This window comes from Ochotona curzoniae, unplaced genomic scaffold (assembly GCF_017591425.1).
Source record: "Ochotona curzoniae isolate NIBS_2020 unplaced genomic scaffold, NIBS_Ocur_1.0 scaffold_4506, whole genome shotgun sequence".
NCBI lineage: Eukaryota > Metazoa > Chordata > Mammalia > Lagomorpha > Ochotonidae > Ochotona > Ochotona curzoniae.
The window spans coordinates 52,041,031-52,053,316 of NW_024467119.1; the positions used below are offsets into that span (position 1 = coordinate 52,041,031).

Here is a 12,286-nt window from a genome sequence, read left to right on the forward strand (position 1 = left end):
GTCCCTTGGGGAGAACTATGGGGCAGCCTCCAAGACTTCGCTTCCCTAAGTCTGCCACAAAGCAACTTTGGGAACATGTTGACTTCAGTATTTTCTAACAACTTCTTGATTCTGTTTACAGGCTGAAGAAATTTCACCTCTAGACCAGTTTCTTAGTTCTCTTTCACAGTTCCCTATTTCTTGCCCTTCAATCTATTTAGAGAAATTCTGTTCCATGGACTTTGCTCCTAGTACAGATCGCATCATCATTTTTAACTAATACTAAGAACCTTAGTTAGATATTTAACTATCCCCAAGGAGCCAGCAAAATAGAAAACTATCCTAGCACAGGTGTAAAGCGCCCTGCTTAAGATGCCATGGCCCTGGCATAGTAAGCTAAGCTTCTGCCTAAGGTACCAGCATCCCATATGGAAACTGGATTATGTCCCAACTGCTCCTCTTCTCAGTCAGCTTCCTGTGAATGTGGCTGGAAAAGCAGAGGAAGATGGCCCAAGTTCTTGGGCTGCTGTATCTATGTGGGAAACCTAGAGAAAGCCCCTGGCTTCGTATTGGCTCAGCTCCAGCTATTATAGGCATTGGGGACATCTAGGGAGAGAAGCAACCAATGAAGACCGCTCTTTCTCTCTCATTCTCTTTCTTCCTTCTGTCTTCCTTTCTCTGCAACTCTTCCTTTCAAATAGTCTAAAAAAAATTAAGTATTCTGGAACCTGTCTGAGAAAATGTTTATTACACATTGATTCTGTAGTCTGTAGGTTTGCCTACTACATAATCATTTTAGGATCCTAATACTAGATACTCTTCTTTAAAAATATTTACTAATTTTGAAATAGCTTCAGAAAGAGAAGATCTTCCATAAGACGGTTACTCCTGAAATGGCCACAACGAACTATGCTGAGCCAGGCTAAAGCCAGCAACCACAGTGTCTCATCCAGGTCTCCCACGTGGGTGGCATCCTCCCACTGGGCATTGGCTGGGAGCTAGCTCAGAAGTGCAGGAGCCAAGTCTGTAAGGGATGCTGGGCATGGCTTTACCTGCTCTACCACAACCCTGGCTTATTTCACAAATGAAAACACTGTTACTGACAGCACAAAGTGTAGAGAATTTATTCTGACATGCTAATCTCAAATAACTTTTAATTTCTTTTGTAAGGAAAAACAGTATTGCAACCACTAAGTGAAAATATCACTGAAATGACCACAAAAGCTCATAAAAGCTTTTTAATTATTAAAACCACCACCCTGACATGGCCAATAATTTAAGTGTTTATTTACATCCTCTGGTAAAATAACACTCCTCAAGTGAGCGCAACGGCCAGTTCTGCGCCGATCCGAAGCCAGGAGCCTCTTCTGGGTCTCCCACACAGGTGCAGGGTCCCAAAGCTTTGGGCCGTCCTCGACTGCTTTCCCAGGCTACAGGCAGGGAGCTGGATGGGAAGAGGGGCTGCCGGGATAAGAACCGGCGCCCATATGGGATCCCGGGCATGCAAGGCTAGGACCTTAACCACTGCGCCACCGCGTCGGGCCCGCAAAAGACTTTCAATCTCAGAATTAAATGACAAAGACATCGAGGAACTGCCGGGCAAAGAAGTTTTTAAAATCATTATAAAGCTCCTTAAAAATATCAGAAACAGTCAGGAGATGAAAAAATTTAAGGTACATATCACAGAGGAAATAGCAACATCGAAATAAAATCAAACTGAATTATTGCAAATGAAGAATATTAAAATTTTAGTGGAAAGCATCAGTAATAGCATGAATGATGCAGAAAAAAAATAAATTTCAGAACTGGAAGGCTCCACATGTGAAAATGATCAGTCATAAAGCTGGAAGAGAAACTGAGTAAAGCTAAGAAAAGCAGCGAAGAAGTGACACCATCAGAGGGCCAAACATTGGGATTATAGGTATTCCTGAAGGTGCAGAAAGAAAAGCTGGGTTCAAAGATGTATTCAGGGAAACAATAAATGAGAATATCCCTAACATGGAGAAAGGCATGAGGAACCAAGTACACAGAACTCGGGCACAGAAGGGCAAAAATCCCACATAGGTTTGACCAGAACCAATGCTAGCCATGACACATTATAATCAAGCTATCTTCGGTTGAACATAAAGGAAAGATACATGTGCACATGAAAAAAAGTCAATAAACTTATAGAGGAACCCTAATCAGATTCAATGTTGACCTCTCAGAGGAAATCATACAGAAAAGAATGGAGTAACATATTCAGGATGCCAAAAGAAAAAAATTGTCAGTCCAGAATAACATACCCAGCAACGGTTCCTTTGTGTTTGAAAATGAGATAAAATATTTTCAAAGCAAACAAAAATTGAGACTTTACCTTTACCAGACCTGAACTACAAATGTTGCTGAAAGATGATCCACTGACAGAGAAAAAGAGTAACACCTACCAAATCCAAAAGTAAACATGGAGACCACCTCAATTTAAAAAGGAACCTAAATCAAGCAAGAAGAAATCCAATGCTAAAATGACAGGACAAAAATCACTACCTGTCTGTATTAGCTCTGAATGTACTTGGCTTACATTCTGCAATCAAAAGATTATCAGACTGGATCAGAAACAGGACCCATCTCTCTACTGCTTCCAGAAAACACATCTCAACAAAGATATGTGGAAATTGAAAATAGAAGGATGAAAAAGGATATTCTAGGCTAATGGAAAAGAGAAACAAACTGGTTAGTCATTCTTGTATAATACAGACTTTGACGTGGAAAGCATAAAGGAGATGAAGAAAGGATCTAAGGGATAATGATCTAAGGGTTCCATTCAGCACAAAGAAACCATGATAATAAATGTACATGCACCAAATGCCCGGGCACCTAGCTATGTGAAACAAATTTTAATGAATTTAAATTGAGAAAAATACTCCAGTATAATAATATTGGGGACCTTGCCATCCCACCTCACTGGACAGATCAATGAGACAGAAATTAAGCATGGAAACAATAGAGTTCACCCAGACAAAAGAACAAATGGAATTAATTGATAAACAGAACCTTTCATCCTACAGACATAGAAGACACTTTTTTTTTTTTACACTCTTTTTTTTAATCAGTACACAGAAACTTCTCGAGGACTGATCATATTATAGGCCATAAAACAAGCCTCAGCAAGTTTTATTTTATTTTATAAGAATTATATATTCTTTATTGGACAGACAGATTTACAAAGAGAAGGAGATACAGCGCAAAAGCTCTTTCATCTGCTGGTTCACTCCCCAAGTGGCTGGCCCCGGTGGCCAGAGCTGAGCCAAGCCAGGAGTGAGGAGTTTCTTCCAGGTCTCCCACGCAAGTGCAGGGTGCTTGGGTCATCCTCTACTGCTTTCCCAGGCTACAGCAGAAAGCTGGAGGGAAAGTGGAGCAGCTGGGATACAAACTGGCACCCATACGGAATTCCAACACACGCAAGGCAAGGACCTTAACCACTAGGCTATCACATTGGGTTCATCAGCAAATTTTTAAAAATTAAAGTCATACAGTACATCTTCTCAAACCATCACGGAGTGAAACTGGAGATCAACAAGTCAAAATATCCAAGATATATGTAAATACTTGGAGACTGAACAACATGCTGCTAAATGAACAATGGATTATACAAGAAACAAGAAGGAAATTTTAAAAATTGCTTAAAATGAATGAATGCATCAATGCAGTCTATCAAATTCATGGGACACAGTAAGGCAGTGCTAAGAGGAAAGTTCATTGCAATCCGTGCGTAACTCAAGAAACTAGAAAGGCACCCAGTAAACGGGCTAACCATACATCTGAAGGAGGTAGAAAAACAGCAAAAACAATGCCAAGATTAACAGAAAAAAGAAATAATGAAACAAAAAAAGAAGAAATAGACCACATAGAACAAAACAACAAAACCTAAGATCAATGAATCAAGCAACAGGTTAGTTAAGAAAATCAACAAAATAAATTTCCCACTAGCCCAACTGATAAAAATAATGAAGATGCAAACCAACAGAATCAGAGGTGATAAAGGAAATGTAGCAAAAGATACCTTGGACATACATAGAATAACCAGGAACTGATACAAGCACCTATACACCAAATTGGAAGACCTAAAAGAAACAGATTACTGGACCTACAATTTACCAAAACTGAATCATGAGGAAATTAATATAAACAGCCATATAACCAAGAGACTGAAACAGTAATGAAATCCCTCCAAGCCAAGAAAAGCACAGTCCAGAAGGCTTCACTGCTAAATTCTACCAAACGTTTCAGGAAAAACAAATCCCAGTCCTTCACAAGCTATTCAAAACAATACACTTAAGTGACAGACTGATAGACTTACAACTGCTTATGAAGGACTTAACTATTGTAATAATATGGGGAAAAAATCAGTCGGGTGGTGGGAATTTGGGAAAGGGGTAGGGAAATCCAAGACCCTATGGAATTGTACTATACAATTCAAAATTTTAAAATGTTAAAAAAAAAAAAAGAATGGAAGACAATCTTTCTAAACTTTCTTTTTAAGATTTATTTGTTTTAATTACAAAGTCAGATAATACAGAGAGGAAGAGAGTCGGAGAGGAAGATCCATCCATTGATTCACTCCCCAAGCAGCCACAACAGCTGGAGCTGAGCCGATCCGAAGCCAGGAGCTCTAGGAGCTTCATTCAGATCTCGCGCAATGGTGCAGGGTCCCAAGGCTTTTGGGCCATCCTTGACTCCTTTCCCAGGCCATCAACAGGGAGCTGGATGGGAAGCAGGAATGCTGGGATTAGAACTGATGCCCACATGGGATCCCAGCACATGCAAGGTAAAGACTTTAGCCTCTAGGTTACCCTGCCGGGTCCAAACTCTTTTTATGAAGCCATCACCTTAACATCAAAGCCAAACAGAGACACTACAGAAAAAGAGAACTACAGACTGATATCACTGATGCACACAGATGCAAAAATCCTAACAAAATCCTAGCCAACAAAATTCAACAATACATCAAACAGATCATTCACCCAGACAGGTAAGATTTATGCCTGGTATGCAGTGATAATTTAAGATATGCAAATCAACAAATGTGATATACCACCATCAACAAAATGAAGAATAAAAACCATATGATCATCTCAATAGATGCAGAGAAGGCATTTGATAAAAATGCATGCTAAAAACTTAAGATAGGCATGGAAGGAACATTTTATAACACAATCCATGAAAAATCCAATGCCAGCATCAGACTGAATGGGGAAACACTGGAAGCTTTTTAACCAAGATCTGGAACCAGACAAGTATTGTCTACTTAACAACACTGCTTTTCAACATAGTATTGGAAGTCCTAGCAAAGGCTGTTAAACAATAAAAAAAAAAAAAAGGAATTCAAATTGGAAACAAGAAATTAAAATCACCCCTGTTTGCCGACAACAGGATTCTCTACACAGAGAACCAAAAGACTCAACCAAGAAACTATTGGAACTCATGAGAGAGTTTGGCAGGGTAGCAGGATACTAAGTTAATGAACATAAACCAATGGCCCTAGTATACACAAACTCCACAGCTGAGAAAGAACTTACAAGTAGAGTTCCTTTAGAATTGTGGAGAATCTTAAATATCTTGGGAATAAATCTAACCAAAGATGTGGAAAACCTCTGATGAAAAATAACAAAGATATTTAAAAGAGAAATAGAAGATGACATTTAAAAACAGAGATCCTGGATCAGCAGGATCAACGTCATCAAAATATCCATATTACTGAAAGCAATATATATAGATTCAGTGTGGTCACAATCAGTAGCACAACATTCTTCTCAGACAAAAAAAAAAAGTTACAAAAATTCAGCTGGAAACACAAGAGAGAACAAATAGGCAAAGCTATCCTGAAGAATAAAAATCAAACTGGAGGAATCACAATGCTAAACTTCAGAACATATTGCAGAGCAGTGGTAATCAAAACAATCTGGTACTGGTACTGGCACAGAGAAGATCAATGGAACAGAATAGAAACCCCAGAAGGGAACTGACACATGTACATCCACCTAATCTTCAGCAAGAGAACTGAAATTAAGGAAAAAAGTTTTGTCTCCTCAACAAATGCTGTTGTTACAGCTGGATAGCAGCCTGCAAAAGTAAGAAGCAAGACCCCCACTTTTTTTACCTTATATAAAAAATGGCTCTAAATGGATCAAGAACCTAAACCTGCACCCACAAACCATCAAACTATTACAGGAACACAAAGGAAGCACAATACAAGATGTAGGTATTTGTAAAAACTTCCTAGGAAAGCCACAAAAAGCACAGGCAATCAAAACCAAAATAAACAAATGAGATTACATCGAACTAAGAAATTTCTGTAAAGAAAATGGTCAACAAAGTGAAGAAACAACCAACAGAATGGGAGAAAAAAAAAACTGCAAGCTATGTAAGAGAGAGGAAACTAATATTGACGATTTACAAAGAACTTCAGAAACTCAGTAATAGCAAAACAAAGAACTCTGAAGGAATGGGCAAAGGAAATGAGCAGGCATTTTTTGAAAGAACAAATTCAATGGCTAATCAACATATGAAAAAATGCTCGGGTTCCCTAGCTGTCAAGAAATATAAATAAAAATTACATTTAATTCCGTCCAACTCCAGTGACATTGGCCTACATTCGGAACTCTAGCAACATTTGCTGGTGTGGATGTGGGGAGAAAGGTGTCCTACACCACTGCTGGTAAGAGTGTAGGCTAGTGCAGCCACTGCTGAAGTCAGCAGGAGAGTGCAGAGACAACTGAAAATTGATCTACTGTATGACCCAGCTACCCCACTCCTAGGAATAAATCTAAAGGAAGTGAAACCTGCTTCAGAGAAGGCAAGCTGCATCCCTATATTCATAGCAAAACACAATCCACAATAGCAAATACCTGGAAACTACCAGATGCCTATCTAGAGAAACAGATAAAGAAACTGTGGGGCATCTACCCCATGGAATACCATTCAACCATTGAAAGAATGAAATTCTCCCATTTGCAACAAAGTAGTCCCCGCTGGGGTTCATTATGCTCAGTGAAACCCAAAACGGCAAACGTCATATGTTCTACTAATAGTCGACCTTCATGCAAAATACCAGATCAACACAAATATAGATATATATACAAATACTCTCATAGATGAGCTATATAATGGAGACTAGCATATTGGGAAATGAAAATACACTGCAGTATGCATCTCTACTCCAGAATCAAAGGAAGACTTCCAATGAAACTGTTAAATATGCCTTAATTATATGACACTAGATTTTTCTACCATTACCTTTACCTACAATGAAACACTTAAATAGCAGAATGTTCGACTTGTGACTGTAGCTGATGAATATACTACTGTAACGATATGGGGGAAAACAGTGGGTTGGGGCGGGAGAAAAGGGGAGGAGAAAGAGGAGGTGGACAGGGCATTTCCCATACCTACAAAACCATATCATGGAAAATAATAATACAAAAGACCGATTATACAAATCTCTTCAATTTGTACAGGGGATAAAACCAGACCCAGTCTGAATAACTTGGCTAAATTCATGAAGCTAAATGGTGCAGAAGTCCCAACTGCCTGACGTCAATCAGCTGCTCACGTCTGCTCTTCAACCGAAGCTCACTTTACAGAACAGATGCTACACGAACCAATTTTCAGGCTTGTTATCTTAGCTTCACAGATACCTCATTCAATACCTATTTACCTACCACGATACAGTTGACCTTCTAGCTCAGCATTTACTATAAATCAGAACAAAACTTTTTACTTACACTAAATAAAAAGTAAAAACCTAAAAAATAATAAAAGCACTGATACTGAAGTGCTGGGAAGGTGGTAACAAGAGACAAACTGGTCTTGAATCTCTCTGAGAGCAATGACCCATCTTCCCTACATTATAAATAATCTCCCTCCACAGGCAATGGCTCTCAGGAGTTCTCAAATCAGCATGACAAAACGGACATGAGGAAGAATTGGAGAAAAGTGTCAAACAAGAATGATATTGAGCCCCAAAGATGAAAACAATGATTCCTGAACTGACGCCCCCGATGAGATTAAAGCATCCACACATGTTTTGCTTTCGGGAGTTAAAAGTACACTCTATCCTGAAGCTTCTCTGCAAAGCACACCTGATCTTCAAACACAGAAAGCAGCTGACCCGGAGACTCAGATACTGCATACTGTTTCTCAACCAGAGTCACAGAAAACCCACATTTTAAAAAGGTATAATTGGATAAGGGCTTTCAGTTTGGATGGAATTCACTAAGCAGCACAGTTGCAGCGCCAAGCTGTGTCCTGACACACACAAGCACCTGCGGGAGCTGCAGATCGCCTTGACAACCGCTCACTCTGAGAGCTTGAGAGCAGACAGGCTGCCACCGGGAGCCACCAGGGCTATCAGGCCACACCACAGCGGAGGATAATGCGATACTCCAGCTCACAGATGGTTCAGATGGAAGTGAGCTTTTAAACACAATTCTGCTACACTAAACAAATCCATGTCAACAAACTCAGGTTTCTTCCCCCCTTACCACTCCTCCATGGAACACTGTCAGGCAATTATCCACCTACCACATGAAGGATGAGAACTGGGCATTTTCAGTTATTACAGGCTCCTCATCAAGACACACTCATGATTTCACAAAGAGCCAATTACAACTGGGAAAGCTTATTTGAGACACTACTAACGACAAGTTCTTGCAAGCTAGAGTTCCTGAGCTATCAGGTCCAAACCCCAGAATTTTGTTTTTTCTTATTGCTCTCATAGGCTCTAGGAGTCTGAATGTAACAACAACAATACAGAAAAATAATACTTGTCTTCACTTGATCTTAGCCAAAAGGCCGAGAAGCGATAATAATACTTGTTTTAGCCACCGGGCATTTCCTATCCAGGGACACGCTCAACCCAACAGTGAGATCTTGAACAACGTCCCTAAACTGGCTAGTTTCATGTCCAGAACATGGTTTCCATGGTCCTGAGTAAAACACCCAAGGGACTGGATGCTTCCGTCGGTTCCTTTATGGTAAGCTTTCAAAATTCAAGGTAAGCAAATGCACAGACGTGTGTGTGTGTGAGAGAGAGAGAGAGAGAGAGAGAGAGAGAGAGAGAGAGAGAGAGGGAGAGAGAGAGGGAGAGATAGATACTGGGGAGAGGCAGGAGAAGGGTCCCTCATGCGAGAGGTGGAAGAATGCAAGCAGTTCCACGTCTGGAGTTCTACACACTGTCCTTCTAGCACAGTGGACTTCAGCCAAACATTTCCAAGTTAGAAACACAAGGGTGAGGTTTCTTAAGATGATTACCTAAAGTCAAAGTATACACTGCTTTCCTATTAAGACCTAAAATGCACCTTGATCACTTTTGGATCTTTTTCAGATTATTTTACTTTCAGAAGGTGAATGAATTTCATATTAACAGATTTGGGACCATGACAATGCTCCCTCCCCCATCCGCCTTCCTGTCAGTACTCCCTCCCTCCTCCTTCCTCTCTTATTTTGTCAATTTTTTCCAATGATATAGTTTCAGTTTATTTCATAATCACAAGCTTAACTCTTCCTTTAGGTAAAAAAAAAAAAAATCAACAAGTAGCAAGTAGGAAAAACCAGTGTTCCTCAAGAGTAAAGACAAGGAACTATAAATAATCAAATCTTAAGATGTCAAGTTTCATATTGATTGCATTGTTTGACATCTACCAAAATCGCTTCTACATTCCTGTTCCAGCAGGCAAGCCTTCTTACATATCACTGGCGTAGGAACTATGGAGAAAGGGGCTTGGAGTAGACCATGCTTAAATGTGAGTTATTTATTGTAGCAGCAGAGAGATGGGGTGAGACTGGGGTTAGGCCTAAGCCAGGAGGGAGGGAGGGTGGTCCAGGTCTCCCACACGGGGGACCAGGAGCCCAACCACCTGAGCCATCCACTACTGCCGTCTTCACCGGCAGGAAGTGGGGGACCGAGACAAGAACCAAGCCCAGTACTGTGTGCGACATGCACATCTTAGCCTTCTCTCTCTCTCTGAAGTTCATTCTTGAAGAACATCCATCCTGGGTTCCATACCCAAGCCGTTCAAGATGGTTAGAGGGGGATTTAGCAGAAAGCGATCCAATATTTGTGTTCCAATGGTGTGTGGTAACTGAATTGTTACGGAATTGTTAGATACAGCTTTGTGAACTGCAACATTATAAAAAGTACAATTTATGAAAGTTCAAAAAGGCCATCTTCCCTTCTTACTGTAGGAAGTTCAACATTTTGCATCTTAAGGCGTTTGCCCTCCCTTCCTTCTTAGGTAGCGGTAACAAAATGGCCTTCCTCAACAGATCCTGCATCACTCCAAACTCTGAGGTCCTGACACAGGAGGGAAAGAGAAAAACCAAACAGTACAGACACTCCCCGCCGCGCCCCAGAAACAAACAGGAAGTGAAGCCACCAGAGAATCGCAACGCTCTTTTTTTTTCCCCCTTTACACTGCGCAGCTCAAAAATGTTAATAAATAAATAAATACTTTTCCCTTTAACAATGTGCAACTTAGCCAACGCGGCGTGTGGGTATGACAAATTCCAACTCTGAACCACGCCCTCCCCAGCCAGCCAGCCACACCCACGCGGAGGGCTGCTGCTTCTTTTTTCTTCCCCTACAAAGAGGCCGGCGCCCCGTAGCCTGCACCCCTACCTGGGTCCCCCCCAGCCCGCCACCCGCCGTGCCAGCGGGGTTCTCTGTGCCCCTCCTCACTCTTCTCCAAGCAGCAGCCGTCCTGCCTAGACCTCAACCCGGCTGGCTGGCTGTGGGCGCCCGGCTCAGGCTGGTGATTCACTGGCTCTCGGGTCTCTTGCAAGCCCTCTGTCCTCCCTTTTCCGAGGGAAGTTTCTCAGCGTGGAAACCTAGCCCTCGCCTGCCCTGACCGTCTCTCCTACCGCCTCGGTAGTCTCCTTGGCCACCCCCGCCGGGACCCTGCGCCCCGTCAGCCTGCGGGAGGCAGCAGCCGGCAGAGCCGCCGTGCGGGCGCAAACCCCGACCCCACAGGAGCGAACGCCCAGACTCCGCGCCCTGCGCCTCGGCGCTTCCCCGCGGCCTCTCTGCTCCGGGACCCGGCCTCCACGACGTGACCTCCCGCCCCGGCCCCCGAGAAGCCCGCGCGTGGAACCTGCGGGCGGTTTAACGCAGTGAACGGCTCCGGCTCTTGCTCCCGCTCAAGTTGCCGCGCGCCAACTTAGCACCCGCCTGGGCTTCCCTCCCACCCCCGCGCCCGGGGCGCCCCGCCAAGGCCCCACGCCCGCGCTCTTACCTGGGGCGGCTGCTGCCTCAGACCGAGTCGGCCTCGGGGTCCGGGGGTCGGCGGAGGCCGCAGCAGTGGGAGCCGGGACCAGAGGCCCCTCGGCAGCATCGTGATGCGTGGGCGCGGGGCCACCATCGGCGTCAGCGGCGCATCCCCGTCGCGCCGGCCGGCTTCTGCCTCTCGGGCCGCGCCGCGCGCCCGGGGCGGGCTCACGGGAGGAGGGTGTGGTATGTATCTGTTTCCACTTCTCTTCGCACACACCCCGCGGCGCTAGGCGGCTGCTTTCCGGCTGCTTTCCCTCTGCTGCGAGAGCCAGAGGGAGAGTTCGAGAGATCGAAGCCAAATGCCCTCCCCACGCTGGTCTGGGGTGCTCAGGACGCACCTGCGCCTTCTGGAATAAGCCAGAATGGGCGACTCCAACCATTGTGAGCTGTCTGGTTTCAAAATTCGATCATTCTGCCCACTTGTGTCGTGGCAACTTCTTGTTTATAAAACAAACAAACACGAGCTGCGCAAGAACAACTTAAACCATGCTTTTATAAGGGGGCTATTAGATAAAATACAGGATGCCCAATTAGATTTGATCTTCAGATGTCCGGTGCAGCGAGTTAAGATGCTGTTAGGGACATCTACACCTGAGTGCCCTAGAGACGTGGCTGGGTTTCTAGGCCCAGCTCTAGCTCCTGCTTTCAGCTTCTCAAAGATGCTTGCCCTAGGAGGCAACAGATGGTGACTCAGGTGCTGGGATCTCTGCCGCCCACGTGGGAGACCTGAATTGAGTTTCAAGCTCCTGATTTGACCTGGCCCAGCCACAACAACTGTTTGAGAATCTGTTGAGCCAACGACAAGAGCGTTTGCATGTTCTCACTCTCGCTTGCTTTCTCTTGCTTTCTCGTTCTCTTTCTCACATTGACCTTTCAAATAAAATTATATGACATTAAACTTTGTTCCACACAACCATGTTTTTGCCTCAACTAATATCTGGCTCACACTTATTCTGTAAACAAGGAAAATATCTGGGAGATACATATACAAAAGCATTTATC

The 12,286-nt window shown here is 43.3% G+C and overlaps 1 protein-coding gene across 1 annotated transcript in view; it reads right to left on the reverse strand.

Annotated features, from left to right (window-relative positions):
- The window catches only part of MCUB (mitochondrial calcium uniporter dominant negative subunit beta), a 76,150-nt gene extending 64,732 nt beyond the window's left edge, over nucleotides 1-11,418 (reverse strand). Inside the window, exon 1 of the mRNA XM_040967275.1 lies at nucleotides 11,250-11,418. Within this exon, the coding sequence (XP_040823209.1) occupies nucleotides 11,250-11,375 (126 nt within the window). The 5' untranslated portion in view covers nucleotides 11,376-11,418. The remainder of the gene's footprint in view (nucleotides 1-11,249) is intronic.
- Between the last annotated feature and the right edge of the window lie 868 nt (nucleotides 11,419-12,286).